The 16,642-nt window shown below is 52.0% G+C and overlaps 1 protein-coding gene across 1 annotated transcript in view; it reads left to right on the forward strand.

Annotated features, from left to right (window-relative positions):
* The window catches only part of LOC141936827 (hydrocephalus-inducing protein homolog), a 99,689-nt gene that overhangs the window by 59,466 nt on the left and 23,581 nt on the right, over positions 1-16,642 (forward strand). Inside the window, exons 25-28 of the mRNA XM_074854149.1 lie at positions 105-248; positions 1,101-1,414; positions 14,290-14,482; positions 16,337-16,453. Coding sequence (XP_074710250.1) covers positions 105-248; positions 1,101-1,414; positions 14,290-14,482; positions 16,337-16,453 — 768 coding nt within the window. The remainder of the gene's footprint in view (positions 1-104; positions 249-1,100; positions 1,415-14,289; positions 14,483-16,336; positions 16,454-16,642) is intronic.

The following is a 16,642-nucleotide window of genomic DNA, read 5'->3' on the forward strand; positions in this document are numbered from 1 at the left end:
AGGTGTATGCCCTTTGGGGTTGATAAACTTGAAATGCATCAGGAAGGGAAGGAGTTCCATGGCCACTTCACGTTGTTTTTTTCCCTTGTGTCCTGTTTCTGTAGCAACCCAGTGATGTCCTAACTCTGCAGTACCAGCCTCTTTCTTTAAGAAACGCCTCCTCCCTGCCACTCAGCATTGTCCTGGCCTTAGAGCAGCCCTTCTTAATCTGCGGTGCAGACCGGCAGCCCCTCTCTGCAGACGTTCAGGTGAGCAGCCGTGGGCCTTCCTGCTGGTGGGGTTTGAAGAGGGGGGAGTGTGGTGGTACGTTTCTGTTGGGAGGTCCTCTAGTAGAGAAGTTTATTCTTTAGACTCAGTGGTGGACTGGCCTGAACTAAATCAGATTTGAAACGAGCTGCTGAAGGAAATGAAATATCATCTGAACTGGGGAAATACATCCTGGCTCTAAGACGTGAGGAGAGGGGAGCAGGCAGCTAGGTCTGGGCAAGCCGTGTAGTAAAGGTGTCTCTTGGAAGCCATCGAGCTCTCCAGCAGCCATTCTCAGATAACCTCAAGAGCAGCTTGCTTTCTTCAAGGGCAGCCCTGCTTTCAGGAAGGCTGAGGAACCTCCTCCAGCCGCTGCCTGGCCCCTGCCCTGTTGTTGGTGAAGGTGTTGGACATGGGCTCTGCTAAACACTTGTTGTAGGCCTGGCCACCACTTCTGTGCTGCGCCAGTGACTAGCTCCTGCAAGGCTGAGGCTGCAGTGCTATGCTGCTTGTGCTGTGAGGGTAAAGGAGTTCCTCTAGAGCTGGGGCAAAAGGCCCTGGTGTGCCAGAGTGCTGATTTAGTTGTGTATTTGGCACAGAGTTTCTGTGGGTCCCAAATTCAGTGAAGAATATTTATTTTCCTCGTGTATTGATGCAGAGCACAGTGAGATGAGCCTGAGATAGTCTCAGACAAGAGCGTGGTGGGGCTTGCAGTCAGGTGCACACTGTGAAGAAAACGCAGGATGAACTGAGAAGCCTACGCTGGGGTCACACGTTGAACACTTACATGTTTCGTGCTGCCAGACCTTGGGACTTCATCACACTGGTGATTAATACTCTTCATTTCCTTGCAGCCCATGAAGCTGGAGATAGGGGAGGAACTTCATCTCTCCATCAGATTTAACCCTGCTTATGAAGAGGATTTGTGTACCCGGGTAGTAGAGAAGGTTCTGAAGATACGATTTCTTGAGCACCCTCATGAGGAGCGGGTCACGGTTCGGGGAGAAGTCTACTTTCCGAATCTCCATATCCAGCCCACGGCCCTGGACTTTGGCTGCATCTTGAACGACACTGAAGGTGTGCGTTACATCGAGATGACCAACTGCAGCCCACTTCTTGTCCAGTACCACTGGGCGTTCCTGATGGACAGCCACGTGAGCCAGATGAGGTATGTGCCCCTTTGCTCTCTCCTTGCAGCTCTTCTCCTTCCTCGTGTCCTGTTTGTGCTTTGCAAAGACCAAGGCTGTTTGCCTGTGATCTGACAAATTGCTTTCAACTTTCCCTGTGGGAGTAACACCTACCAGCCGTGGTCAGGCTTAGGTGCTCAGGGAATAAGTGATCTCCACCAGTTTGACGCTGGGAAGGAGACAACGTTCTCCAGCCAAGCTGGGGCTGTGAGATGCTACCAACACTTTTTGCATCGTCCATAGCCTAGAGTCCTGCTTTATTTCTGGAGCTACAAACCTATACTTAGGCACTGGGACAAGCAGATATATGATTTTTCTTTCCTGCCAACCCTACGTGTTGTCATTTTACACTAAGAACCTACACAGGCACTGCCACCAGAACGATGTGCTGCTGCCCCAGTCTCTTGCTGCTGCTTTGCTGTAGCCCCCATACTGGTTCCCCTGGGAAGGAAGGCTGGTATTGGAAAGCTGCTTTCTCAGACCTTTGTGGCCTGAGGCAAACACCACACTGGTGAAGTGAATTTTCATCTGTTAAACTGCTCATCACATTCCCCAAACAGCTATTTAGTGTTTTACAGGGAAAGGGCAGGTTCTGCTTCAGCTTTGGGTACAGCTGTAGGTGTTGGTGGGAGCACTTGTCTGAACGTCCCTGGGAAGCGGGGCCATCCAGCACTGGGCTGTGGTTTCCAAGCCCGAGAGCAATCTTGCAGTCGTGCTGGAGCACATTTATAAACACATTTCCAGCAGTTCCTCCCGCTGTGGCCTCTCTGCATAGCACAAAAGTCTAGTCTGGGCAGTTTTAATTACAGTAGCAAGTGGTTTTTCCATAATGCCCTAGGAAACCGAGCAAAGTTAACCATTGTGCGTTGAAGTGCTGCCATTACAAATAATAGAGATCATCAATAAACAGGTTTGTTTAGAGAACTGGGATCTGGCTCAGAGGACACAACCTACTGGGAACTGGAGATTAGCTATGGCTATGAGGAGAGCTTGGGGGAGAAGACCTGGACACTGGGGTAGCCTGTTCACAGCCGGATCTAACCAGTCTTTAGTGTGGCCCTTCTTGATGCACGACACCTTCAAGAACAGACCCTAAAATGCAGAGGAAAGCCCACAAAAGCAGGTGGAGGGAGGTGGGCAGGGAAGGAGGAGCAGAGCTGTAAGCTCTGCTTGGAGGCCCCGTCATCTCCTGGTAAATTAGATTAGGGTTTATTTGCAAGCTAGAGGGAAAATCTAATTTTGGTGATAGAACAATGCATATGTTTTATAATAACAGAGAAGCAAGCACGTTACAGCAAAGCCTGTGTGGAATTAATTTCTTCTGGGGCCACTTGCTGGCCAGTTGCCTGTCTATCTTTACTCTTTCCTTTTTTTAGAACCAATTTAGGTTTTTGGAAATGTGAATGCCGAATCAGTTTTCAGCTTTTAATTACCCCGTCTCCACCTAAACTGGCTTAGGACCCGAGCCTGCAGGTGCTTGTTCTTCCAGGGGATGCTGAGTCACCCAACTCTGCTGAGTCGGTAGCAGTTGAGGGTCCTGAGCATCTGGCAGGATAGCAGCCTCTGCTCCGAAGGGTTTGGCATAGCCCCTTCACTGGCTCGTTAGCGCTGGGGGCGTTGTGGCAGCTCCCTTTCCTGCTCTGTATGTTAATTAAGCAGAAATGTAGTTTCTGTGGGTCCCTCAGCAGACACCATGTGATTCTCCGTGGCAGAGCTGGAAATGAAGATGGTCTCCAAGCTATTAAGACCTCAAGTTGCTCATTAAGAGCCTGGCAGAAGGGCAGCATGTCAGATATTATTTCTGGTCCACATTAAGCACTGTTAGTATTCTAAATTATCAGGTCAAACTCACCCAGTCTGACATCGAGGGAATCAAACATCAGGTCTCATGAAGGTGAGATCAATAGAGTTTAACCATCCATCCATCTGACCTTGCTGGAGCCGATCATCAGAGACTCCCACCATCAATGAGACACACACGCTTATTTTGGCCAGGAGAGAAAAATGTTCTTCCTCTGCCTGGACAAGACTGTGTGCTTAGATATTTTTTTTTCTAATTGTTCAACCTATTTTTCCTACTTACCCTTTAATCACTGCTGCTACTTTGAGCAGAGCAATCATATAAGCAACACAGTCCAACCATTGCTGTGTGGTTGGACGTGCCCAACTCCCGCCAACCCACGTCCCTTCTCTGGCACTGCTGAGCCATAAATCTCTCATGGTTGCTCTTCTTCTAGACCTCTACGTGGTTAGAGACAGACTGAGAATACGTTCTCCTCACCCTTTGGGCCTTTGATAGCTCAAAGCTGAGTTAAGCCTTTGCACCAAGATGTTTTCTGCAGCGTTGGAATGGGTCACCAGAGTCACCCAGCAGGAGACAGTAGGTCTGGACTCAAATTCGGACATTTTATCATATTTCTTACCTTAAAGGTTTCTTCCTGAAAGACTGATTTGTCCCCCTTTCTAAGGGCAGTATCCAGCTCCTCAGCTTTGTTTGGGTTTCCCATCAAAAGGAAGACATTAAATCCCAAAGGATATACAAGGATTTTTTTTGAGACCTGTGACAAAGGCTGCCAAAGGCTCATCCCCAAACTTCGCTGTTCTCTAGAGTTTTCATCCTCTGTTAAGGACCTGTGCCTTGTCATTTACTTTGAGCATTGCTGTTCCTGCATCACCTCTTTGTCCCCTTCACGCGAGACACGTTTCCTCCCTGGGACAGAGCTGACACACACCAATCAGTCCGTGTGCCGCGATGGATCAGCAGGGAGCTCTGCACCTCTGTGGCACATGTCAGACCCCCTCTGTGTATTGACCTGGCGTGTCTGGAGAGTGGGAACTTCGTAGCTACAAATCCAGCATAATGCATTGCCAGTAGATTCTTTGGGGAAAGGCTTTGTTGAGCTAAACATGTAGAAAATGACGCTTTCCTTTCCATCCAGGATTTTCTCGGCAAATGTGTTTTGAACCAACCAGGAGGCTTTCTCCTCCCAAGTGGGTCTTCCTACAGCATTAGTAACTTCTCATTCCTCCGCCCTCTCTCCTTCCATGTCCCCTAGCAGGTTGCAGTGCAGGGACCCTGCGAGCCAGATCGCAGCCTTGTTACTGACCAGAAAACCCCCCAACTCTCTGTTATATTTGATGGGGTTTCTGCTTTGTTGTTTTTGTAACAAGGAAGAAATGGAAAATGCAGGCAGTGAAAAACAGTGCAAGGCAAAAATCTGACAGCAGTCCTCTGTCAGCCACCGGAGGGGAGAGGTAGCAACAGCAGCAGCGAGCATGTACATCCAAAATGCACCCATCCACCATGCCCCTGGTGCTGGGGAGTCTCAGATGGGTGACAGTAGACCATACCCCCTCCTCATCCCCCCAGTGCCATCAGCTCCTCGGGGCAGTACGTTTTGGGCTTTGGTAGCCCCATGGGTGCTGCTTTCCCTGCTTAAATCCCGTGGGTAAGTTAGAAAAGGGCTGAGTCGTGATGGAAACGTGCTGCTGAATGCGGCCTTCAGCTCCGTGTGGTTTGGCAGCAGCAGAGAAGCGTTTTGCTTGGTGTAAGGGAGAAGTGGCCTCTTATTTCTCAGAGATGGAGTGTCTTGGACCAAGGACTGGTGCCAGGCAGGCTTCACCTCTGGGGTGGCAGTGCGGCTGCTGTGAACAGCTGATGGAGAGGCTCTGTGCTTGTGGACAGAGACACTGGGGAGCTGGAGCAAGGGAGACCTGGAAATTTGCTGCCTGTTGCACCCAGAGAGAATGAAAAGTAAATAAAATGATTGCCAGGGAGGGGTTTGGAGCCAGGCGTAAGTGAGCATATGCTGTTACCAAGTCTATCTTAGAGACATAAACCTGCATACTAGGTGTGGTACAGTGATGCTTTGTCGGGACAAAGGTTGGGGGGGTGATGATTTTCTATTTGCAACATGTCTGTAAGCTTCTTTCTTCTCTGCTATCACCATGCCCCCTCCATCTCCGTGCGTTTTCCAGCACGGTGCTGCTCTTTTCCCAGCTCACGTGCTGGCGAGTCAGCCAGCCTGCCCCAGGCCTGGGCATGGCACCTTCTGGTTGCGCTCCTGGGAGCCTGACTGCAGGTTTGAGACAGCTTCTGCTGCCCCAGGGCTTCTGACCGCCCATTACGCTGTCGCACACCTGGAGGACTTTCACCTGGGCCATTGCAGTGGAGGTTGGAGCCCAGAACAGCTGCGTGAGAATTGCTTTAACTATTCCTCTTGGGTTTTCTGAGGCTCAGCCTCCTCCTTTGCACAGGGTGACAGACCCTGAGAGCTGTCCTTTGCCTCGGGGACTGGGGAGCAGCCCCAGGCTGTTGGAGGAGCAGATTGAGGGTAGGGAAGGCAAAGGAGAAAGCATTGGTTGGGTGAAAAGTGCTGCACGTCCTACCCGAGGTGCTGTCGGGCAGCTGACTGTCTCAGGACAAAGTGTGGGAGGTGTCCTTGTGTCACCCATGCCCCGAGCAGGCTGCGGTGGGATGGGGGTTGCCTTCTGGTTTTGTAGCCAGTCAGCAAAGGCTGTCTGGAAGGTGACAACGTCTTGCTCTGTCAGCGATGTTCAGCTAGCAAACCTGGGGAGCAGCTGACTTCTGTCTTTGCTTTCTGGACATCTTCATTACCCGGGGCACGCAGCAGGAACCCGAGGTACGTTTGCACTGCAAACAGCATCCTTCTCCCTATAAATGATGTTACGCCTGTGCGGCCTGGATGACTCCTCCTTTAATTCCCTCTGGGCAGGAGGCTGCTGCTCAAGGCCGGTCTCTGCAGAGCTTCAGTGTTTATGAAACAAAATGTTGATTTTTTTTTTTTTTTTTAATTTTTCTGTTGTTCATGGGAACGGCTTGCTGTCATAGCCTGGATGAGGCAGAGCGAGAGCATCGATTCAGGGACTGCTGCTGTTGCTTCCCCGTCATCCCTCTGGCAGAGCACTGAGTAGTGAAGCCACCAGATGAAATCTGGGGGGCAGGATGGGCTATTTATAGTCCTCTTTATTTGCTGACCTGCTGTCACTACGTGTGGCAATGAGGAGTACGGTGACAAAATTTTCCAGACCTTGTTTCTCGTAATTTCTCCAACTGTTTCTCACCCTTCACTCTTTTCCTGCTTCCAGCAAGCTGTGCATCAAACAGCTTTCCTTAAGGGAAAGTCCCTCTGAACGCACTGGCGTCGCTCTGCCCAAGAGTGCCATCTCTGGTATCGCTGTGCTCTTTCCTGGTGCATCCCTGTCTTCAGAGGGTAGGTGAGAAATCTTTAAACTCTTAGGAGAAGAGGCTCAAGCCAAATTTGAATCCAGGTGCCAAATCTTCACATCTTTTTGGGTGTAAATCTGCACAGGGGATTTTTGTGCTGATTCCTTCTAGTCCAAGGTGCTGCCTAGTGCAGAGGTGATGGAGAGCCCAGCTTCCCTGCTGGTCCCATCATCAGCCCTGAGCTGGCTGCTGCCGAGACAGGGATTGGCAGCAAAAACCCTTCCAGAGAATGGGGATTTTGTCCTGCGTGAGGGTGGACACTCACAAGACAGTGAAACTGGTGCTCATCCTTCTGTACAGCCACTCTTTCCCCTCGAGAGGCTGATATTGGGATGGTGGATGGGCAGGATGGGTTTTGGGTGGGTTTCAGATCTCTTGCTGCTGACTGGCTGGTTTAAGGCAGACGAGGAGAATACCAGTCAGGGAGATCATTTCCCAAAACACCATCCTGTATTTCTTTTTCAGAAAGAGTGGGATCTGCCTGGCATGTGCCAGTGCTCTGTTTGCCTCTTGTATCACCGAGGAGACAGGAGACTGTCCCGGCATGGAGCAGAAGCAATGCTTGCTGTTCCTCTAAAAGCCAGAGCCAGTGTTTTGGTCCCACAATGGTTTCTTTGCCAATGTTTTCTTTGGCCACAGCCACCAGCTCCATGTGCTCTAAGTGAGGAGCCACTCCATGCTGTGATAGACTCTGTTAAATGAGCCTGTTATAAAAAAATCTTCTCTTATCCACCTGGTCCATCTCTTCATCCCTGAAAACAGCCACAGTGGGAAGACCTGCTGTTACTACTGCCCTTGTAGCTGTGCAGGAGCATTGATCCATAGAATATCTCAAGTTGGAAGGGACCCATAAGGATCATCAAGTCCAACTCCCTGGTCCTCGCAGGACCACATAGAACGAAATCATATGACTAAGAGCATTGTCCAGGTGATCCTTGAACTCTGACAGATTGCCACGCTGCTTGCAGAAGCAGGTGGTTTGTCTTTGCCAACTCAGAGAACAAGTAGCAATTGTGTTAAGGCAGTATGGACCCCGTGTTCACACAGCCCAGGTGAGGACTTTGGGATGTATCACCATAAATCTGTGTCTCCTGACTTGGAGAGGGAGGCAGCCAGGGGCAAAGAGAGGGGAAACCTTCAGCTCTCTACAGCACAGCAGCCTGGGGAGGACTTCAGGTCCCAGGGAGATTTAATGGGGCTCTGCAAAGAGCGGGGCAGCCCAAAGAGGTGCCCACCCCAGAGTTAATGGTGTAGGCTGGTGCGAGAAGGATTGGTTTATTTCCCACCGTCCGCTTCCTGGAGCAGGAGGCAGGAGTCCCAGGGGGTTGGGCACCCCAAGGGTCCTTCTGGGCCAGCTGGCTTGTCATGCATTTTGAGAGTGCCTAACTCAATTAATGCCGCCTTTTCAGCTGCTCTGCCCTCGGGAGAGTCATCTTTCTCCTCTGTGTGAAACCCTTCCAACTGTGAGCTTGCTTTGCTTGCTTCCTCTTCAGTGGTACCTGTCACCTCTCCCTCACCCACTTGCCTCCATCACCCCACAGCCATCCCCAGCTGTCCCCGGTGTCACCTGGACCAGGCCAATCCTGTCTGCTCGTCCCTTGCCCTGGCCCCAGGAGCTCAGTGGGGCCATTGGACTGTGAGCATGTTTCCTGGGAGTATTTCTGCCTTGCTCTTGGTAAAGCAGGGGGTAATTATGTTGTGCTATGGGAGTGACCTTTAATAATAACCCAGCAGTGATGTTAACTCGCCTTTTCACAGGGTGAAAGCCACGCACAGCCTTAAATCTGTGATTTCTGCTGGTGCCACAAACCCTGCTCCTTCTGGACAGGGGGTGGATGGTGGTGCTGGTGTACTCAGCGGGGTGGAGCTTCAGTGTCTGTCTGGGTGATCTGGGGATGTGACCCTAGGAAGTATATGAAACTGGAGCTTGTTTTGGTTTGTTTCTCCTTCTGCGTTAGTTATCGTTGCTGCTTTACCTTCTCCTGTCTTTCCCTGCGGTGACCCGCTGCAGAGCCCCGTTGGGAGGGTGCGCTGTGGCATCGCTGCCCGCCCTGGGCATGCTGGGCAGCCTGCACCAGTGCGGGCTGGTGGAGACACCTCCTGGGGTTCAGCAGATACTGTCAAGACGAGCAGGGACGTTTCCTTCTAGGTGAGGACTTCAGGACATGCGCCGTCATTGCATCTCCTTCCTTTTCCTCACTCTGCTCTTGGCACTGTGCAGGGACAGTGATGCGAGCTGGTGGGCAGAGGGGCCATGGTTGGCTTTTCCTGTGATGCAGCTGTGAGCCCCTGTGCTCTGGAGGTTGCTTGGCCAGGGGTTGCGAGGTCTTTACATGCTGCCATGCGCTCTGGGTGCCTGGGCAGAGCCCAGGTACTTGCTGGTCCTCAATCCCCCGGATGCCCCAGCTCAGGCTTGAGCTGCTTTTTGGCTTCCTTTAGGGTGAAACTGGCCTGCCAAGCCCACCCAGCCTGGTCCCTACCACCTCAGACTGTCCTGTTCACCCCTTTCACAAACTTGTTGAGATCCAGCTTTGGCCTCCTGCAGCCTTTCCCTAAGGAGAGGAGATTGAGAATCTCTCTCTTCCCAGGGCTGGAGCCTCCTGCTTGCCTTTCTAATCCCCCAGGAGCAGCCTGCTGCTCTCAGCTGGTTATGCTCAACCAATTCTTCTGCTCCCCCCTGCTTCCTAGTATTCTTCACCCTTGCAGCCACACCCTTTGTGTTTCCAAGCTCTAGCACTTGTCCCCATGAAGGCATCCTGAAATGGTGAGTGTCCAGACCCCTGCCACAAAGACAGCTGGAGCACATCTCTCCTCCTTTGCTGTCGGTCACGGGAGTCAATACAGTCGTCTGTTGGCAGAGCTGGTTTTTGAAGCAGCTGGTACAATTGTAATTGGTGCTGATTACTTTAAATAGCATCTGCAAAATACAGCTGTCAGGGCTTGTTTAATTTTGAACAAAGACTGTAATTGTATTTATTGTTAGAGCTACTGATTTGATCGGAGGGACCTCTGGGCAGAGTTGGATTGAGAAGCATTTTTCTATCTGATATAGAGAATCAGGAGCTCACCTGATGCTTATAAATCGCCTGGCTGATGTGCAAAGCACGAGGAAGGAGAGGACTTACTGGGTCATGTTTTGCCATCTGTAAAAGCAGTGCAAGTCAGATTAACTCCAGTAAAGTCAGTGGAGACTTCGTCCAGGGCTGTGACCTGTCAAGAGAGGGAAGTACTGCTGCCGAAGGATGATCTCCACAAAGAGCCGCTGTGCCTGCAGTGCCAGTGGTGGCTGGCCCTGGTCCAGCTTCAGTTGAACCAAAGTGCCTGAGGAGCTTTAGTGCCTGTACCCTGCAAAACTGGACCAGCCACATCCCGTGGAAATACTCTGGGAGAGGCATGAGCCCTGTCAGATGGAGCTTGAGGGGCCTCAGACCCTCCTCTGACTCTTCTCGTCGAAAATGATGGGATGGTCAAGGTCTGTGGGCTTCAGCAGGAGCCAAGGAATCTTGTGCACCCAAAAATCAAGTCCTGTGGCTCCTGCTTAAAGGTGCTGGCGAGCTTTGGTTGCTGCCCCAGGAACATGAGACACTTCACTTCTGCTGCATCCATTCCCACACAATTTCTGCTTTCAAACAAGAAATCAAAATTCTCCCTCATCTCTCAAAATTGACATTTTTTTGACTTGGATAAGTAAGTGGCTGTTGAAATTGCGTATGAACTTCGAGTTAATGAATACTTGGTCACAGTGGGACTGCTCGCTGCATTTAGATGAATGCCAAATCCAGCTTAATCCCTTCCAGTGTGTGCAAGACAGGAGTTGGAGGTGTCGGATCTCACCGCAGCAATGTTGCTTCTCTTCTCTGTCTCTCCGCTGCCTCGTCTGAATTTCAGTGGGTGGTTCAGTGAATACACAAACCTTAGCTCAGCAGGGGAATTTATCCAAGCAAAGAAATAGGCTTCAGGGCCATTTGCATGAAATGCTGTTCAATAGTTGCTCTTGATGAGGGCAAACCCTCGCCACTGCCTTCCTCAGCTGCTGGCCAGGTGGCCCAGCTCAAGCCCAGTGTTCCCACACCGTGCACTGGGAAGGCTTTTGGTTGCGCCTGTATTATATTATTTTGTTTTCAGCTGCAAACACTCTTGAGCTGTCTGTAGCTGGCTCCAAAGTGCCTTTTTAATACGCATCTGATGGCCGGAAGGAGAAATAAAAGTGCACTGCAGGGGCCTGTAGCCTGTTCAGGTTCCTCGTGGGCGTGCGGTCTCTGGTGCTTTTCCCTGTGATGACCTGAGAAGAGCTCGTGCTTTGCTGGGAGGCTCATTTTAACCCAGTGCCATGGCTAGTGGGGACACCAGCGGGTGGTCCTTGGGAGCCTGGGCAAGGATGCTCCATACGTGGGTGCCATGCACTAGGGAAGCAGTCTCAGCACTGTTAAAACTCTAGCATTTAATGCGAAGAAGGGGTGGTGGCTTCTGGCTCATGTCCCTGGTGCTGGCCGGGGCTGTGGGGAGCTGGGGCACTCCTCTTGCAGCGCTGCAGGGTTGAGGGGACAGTCCTCATGTTGCTGGCTCTCGCACAGCCTCAGCCGGCCGGGTCACATCATCCTGTGTGAATCTTCACGTGTAGTTTGCAGAAGCGGTGTGATTTCTAGCTCCTCTATTCTGGGAGGCGGCTGTGGGAAGCTGTGAGAAGCTGTGGCCCTAGCAGGCTCAGAAACCCAAGAGACAGGCTGAGATACTTTTAACAGGAGGTTGGGGACAGTGGGTGACACAAGGTTGTCCTGGCCTTAGCAGGAAGGACTCCTCTCCCCCTGGTGTCAATCCGCCTGTACTCCCATTAAATCCCCACTGTTAATTCCTGGATGCATTTTGTCTCACCTGAGGGGTGGCCAGATTGGGTGAGATGGATCTGGAGGGCTTAACCCCTTGCTTTCAGCCCCTCCAGCTCCAGGCTGACCTGCTTATGTCAGGAGGCTCCGTCTCTCAGCTCCACGGTGCTGGTGGAGGCACGTCCACAGCCCTTCGGCCCCTCTGGTTTGGGATGGGTCCTCTCTGCAGGTGGAAGAGCTGCTCTCTGCTCCTTGCCTTCCTCCCTGCATTCACAGTCTTGGCCAGAAGGTGCAGGAGGGGAAGAGCTGCCTAAAGCTTGGGCTGGTGCTGAGCATCTTGTTATCTTCCCCTTTCTTCTCCTTTTTGAAGACAACCCCCTTTTCTTCAGCACCAGGAAGATTTCTTGTCCCAGGGGTCAGCTTTCTATTGACACCTTGGGTTCCTCTCTCCCTTCCTTTTCATGTTACATTTCTTGTTGTTCATTCTGGTTTCCCTCACTGGAAAAAGTCCCTCACCATGCTTTGTGCTTCTCCACAGCAGGACTCACTAACCACATCATCTCCCAGCACCAGGTCCCAGAGGCTTCTGCTTTAGAGAGAAAAATATTGTTGTCTAGGCACCACGATCCCATGAAGTTTCCTCAAGCCATTCTATAAAACTAAGGGTAATTTCATAAGTGATTATGGATTTTGCATCTCGGCGGTTTACCTCTCCTCAGGAGCTGTTCTTGACCTACAGTATTTATCACGAGCAGCTCTGAGAGCCACGCTTTCATTTCCTGGCTAGGATGGGTCACAGCTAGCAGTTTTGGGACAATCACCATGACAATGGCCAGACCCGTGCATGGACCTGTGTGTAGCTGGAGGGCTTCGAGGTGTTCCTGGCCCTGGATGTGTCTGCCCCTGTGCTGCGGGCATCTCCCTATCACCAGGGACAGGCAGCGTTCAGCTGCAGGCTGCCCGGAGGCACCGTTGTTGCAGATGAGCTGGATTTATTTCATCCTGAGGCAGATGCCCAAGTTAGCGGCTGCTGGAGGTGTTGAGCAGGTGGGTCACCCCTCAGGGCACCCCAATACTTGTTAAGGTGCCTCAGCTGAGAGGAGCAAAGGTTGCACTGGTGGGACTGGAGATGGGCGATTTTCTGCAGGGGCAAGCGCACGCCCTCCAGTCCTGCTTTGCTCTTCCACATGGACGGTGCTGAGGTCACCTTTGGTGTCCCCCATGTGGTCCCAGTAGCAGGCAGAGGGGGGGCTGGGGAGGGGTGACAGTGCTGCTGCTCATCGGTCCCTGCTTGGGGCAGCTCGCCTGGGCAGAGCCTTGTTCTTGCATGTGGTTGCAGGAAGGACAAGTCAGGTGGGATCTCTTGGGGGTTGTGAGGCACAGAGCCTCTAATCCAGAAATGGAAACCAGCCTTAAATGATGAGCTGCAAAGCTAGAGACAAATACTCATTTGGGAGCACGTCGCTAAAGGCACTGAGTTCCCGGCTGGGAAGGAAGCACCCACATTGCTGTAAAAGATGGGCCTCGTTTGCCCTCGGGAACACATGCAGATAGGTGTGGTGACAGGCAGGCATGGTTCCAGTGTGTCCCTCCATGGGGCATCAGAAGGGTGAACAGAGTTACTGTGAGCACCTGCTGCAGTTTGAAACAGGGAATGTAGTCTGAGTCACTGGGAATGTTTGAAAGTGTTAAACCGAACACTTTTTACTGACACGTGTTGGTCAAACTATCAACTCCGTCCTGTCAGTAAGATGAGCTGTTTAACTGCTTTGCTGAATCATTTGCCAAATTGGTCCTCAAATGGTTTGTGTTTAGAAGCTGCTGGGGAGGTGATCGTGCCGTTGGTAAGTGCCACATCGGTTATAGCCTTGTTTCAGCAGAGCTGCTGCCCTTTTAGCGCGAGGTGCGGTTGGAGCCGTTGTTTCACAACCAGGGAATACCGGGGGCACAGCAGGAGCTGAACCTTGTCATCGGCGTTTGCTGTGTATTGATTAAAAATGACCAAAGCTTCCTTCCCCAGAGCACCAGTCGCTGCTGCTTCGGTGCTCCTCAGGGATCAACGGGCTGATCAGCTGTGAGTCTCTGCCTGGAGTTGCTCAGCGTGTCTTTCCACGCTGCCCCGCGTGTGTGGGGGTGTCCCGTGCCGGGCTCCGTGGGTGCCCCCGCACGGTGCTGGGCTCTGTCGGGGTTCGGGCACAGCAGGCTCTGGGCTCCATCCCTGCTCCTGCCTTATGGTGCTTGGAGAGAGCCTCGGGCATTGCTGCTTGCTTGTGCTGACCTGCAGCTGCGGGTGGGTGTCAGGGGAAATATTCCGGATTAGCACCTGGTAGAGCTGCAGAAGTTCTGGCTTTGGCCCCCTGGGTGGGGGAGGCACAGTCTGCAGCTGTTGTGGGTGCTTTCGGGAGGGCACTGGTGGGTCTGCACTGGCTTGTTGCTGTCCGGATCTGCCCCTTTGTGTCTCAGGCTCACCTTTTTGCACAGTTTGTGTGTCTCTTCCTTTCCTGCTGTGCTTTTTACCTCCCTACAAGGCTTTCACCTGTGTCCTCTTCCGTTCCTCCTTGCAGCCAGTTGCCAGCTGCCTGCGCCGCCGCTATACCAGCGTCATCCCTAGGCAGCCCCATATGCTGACCTGCTCCATCCTGGTTTCGGAGCTGCTGGGTCAGACCCGTTACTGAGTTCACAGCACCAGTGCCCAGCCGGGGGCCGCATCCTGCTGAGGAGCTGTTCGTGCAGGCTTCCCTCCCTCCCACTGCAGGTCCACAATCAAAGTTATGTTATTTTCCAGGTTCAGCCCTCCAGTATCTAAATTTTTCATCAAACCCCAACCACCAAAGGAGGAGGGAGCCTGGTCCAAGCGCTCGGTGTCTGCAGGGAGCAGCTGCAGGGATGGAGGTGTGGAGGAACCAGCCAAAGCCCTGGGAGCCGCAGGGGATCCTGCCCAAGAGCCAGCAGATGCAGATGACTCCCTGGAAGCAAAGGTAGATTTTCTTGTACACCTACCGCTTGCGTTGCCTCCCCCAGCTTGCCACCAAAAAGCCATGCTTGTGCCAATCCCCCTTTTTGCTGCCCTGCTGTCATGTGCCCTGAGGGCGGGCTGGGCAGCAGGGGCAGTGGCTGGACACGGGGTTTCTGGGGAGGGAGAAATCGGATAGTTTTGCTTGGAGAAGCCCACTCAGATCCTACGGACCTATGCTGAGTTTGGGTTTTTTTGGCTTGTTTTTACACTGCATCATGATGTGAAGGCTTCCAGTTTCCTTCCTGTATCAAGCTGTGCCAAGTACTGTGATCTCCATGTACCACCTTCTCAACCCCAGCTGGAGCCACCTGTTTTTATGTCTCTGCCTTCACCCGAGACCTGCAGTATTGCAGGGATGGCCACAGAGCTGTCTTTGATAAAATGAGACTTTGAAAGTCATTGTCTCTTCCTCCTGGCATGGAAAATGGCCTTTGGTCTGCTGACCTTCCTGGTGAACCTCGGTGCTTTGGAGCTTGACGTCTGTGCTAGTGGGAACTGGCGCCTTGTTCTGCATTGTGTGGGACAGAGGCTGCTCCTGGGGCAATAGAAAAGGATGCAGGAAAGCTTGGGAAGTTCTGAAAGCACTGGCGTTGGCATTAAGTTCAAGGAGAGGGGTTGCATCTGCTCACATCCAAATATCAGTCATTTTAACATTATAACTGCACATTTTTTCTGAATCAGGAGAAATGATACCCTGTAGACATAAAGAATGGTGTGGCTGAATGTTTTCAGATTGAAGGGTGGAATCATCTTTATTTCCTCCTTTGTTGCCATGTATGCAGAAATAAACCGAAGAAATTCAAGTAGATATGGCTAAGTAGGATCCAGAAGTGCTTCAAAGGATATGTCTGGATTGCAGCTTCATCTTCCGCTTGTGTCACTGTACACATAACCTCCCTGGGGAGGTGGGAGACCATAGGCCTAGGAAAGATGCGGGTTAGAATCTTTGGGAACAGGCGCTTGGCAAAGCTTTGCTAGGCTTGAAAATGTGAAGACGAGAGAAAGAGCATTGAATCTTCTGATTCTGAGCTTCATCTACAGGGGAGATGTAGCCTCTGATTAGGTGTAAAGATGTCCCATAAATATTCTTGCAGATTCTGCTGATGTCAAGGCCCCAGCACAAAGCACTTCTTCACGTTACTGAAGAAGCAGGTATTACTACATTTCAAAAGCACTCACAAAGCCCTCGCTTATTAAATTAGGAAAATCTTTTGAAAGATGGCACCTCTGAGGTCAAACACCAGCTCTCAGCTGCTGCAAGACAGAAGAACACCTTGGCTGCCTTCTTCAGGAAGGTGTCATTCAAGAGAATGACCTGGTGGAGATCCTCAGCTCTCCAGCACTGATGGGTGCACGAGATGAAACCTAAGCACTCTCTGAAATGGGATAGTTGTGCCAAGTCCTTATTTTCCTGGTTTTGATACTTCTCACTTGCAGCTGTGTTCCTGTTTTTGTCATGAAGAACCTAACCTGTCGAGGCATGGGGTTCTGGGCACATTCCTTGGGCAGGAGTGAGTGAAGCTGGGCTGGCACAAGGGTGAAAAATGCCCTTGAGGTCTCTGCCAGGACTGAGGGCTGGGTGCACTCAGCTTCCCCATGCAAGCTGGTGTGTAGGAAGTGCAGATGGAGCCCGTGTCTCACCTGTGGGTGGGCTTGGACCCACACTCAACGGATGGCACGGACATACCCGTACTTGATTTGCACCCAGGTCCCATCTCAGCTGCTCCTGGCTGGATGAGGTGGTGGAGCCTGCAGCAGAGTGGTCTCACCCAGACCAGCCAGCTGCTCACTGCAGCCCATGGTGCTTGTTTTCCAGCTGCTGCCATCCACTGCTGCGGAGCTGGAAGGTGCTGTGGAGACTCAGAGGCTGGTGGGGATCAACAAACTGATGCAGTTTGTGGAGGCAGAGCCCGTCACCTTGGGAATGGAGGAGGTAAGTGGGAATCCATCTTGTGCCACGTTTCCAGTGTGGCAAGCAGTTATGTAGCTCCCCCCCCTCCCACTGGTGGCCCTCGATGCTGCTCGCAGAGTGGCCTCACGTCCCTCCAAGCCCATCGCACAGCGCTGCTGAAGCAACTGGTCACTGGAGAGGCCACGCAGGACATGTCGTAGGGTTGACCTG

Source organism: Strix uralensis, chromosome 34, assembly GCF_047716275.1.
Source record: "Strix uralensis isolate ZFMK-TIS-50842 chromosome 34, bStrUra1, whole genome shotgun sequence".
Lineage (NCBI taxonomy): Eukaryota > Metazoa > Chordata > Aves > Strigiformes > Strigidae > Strix > Strix uralensis.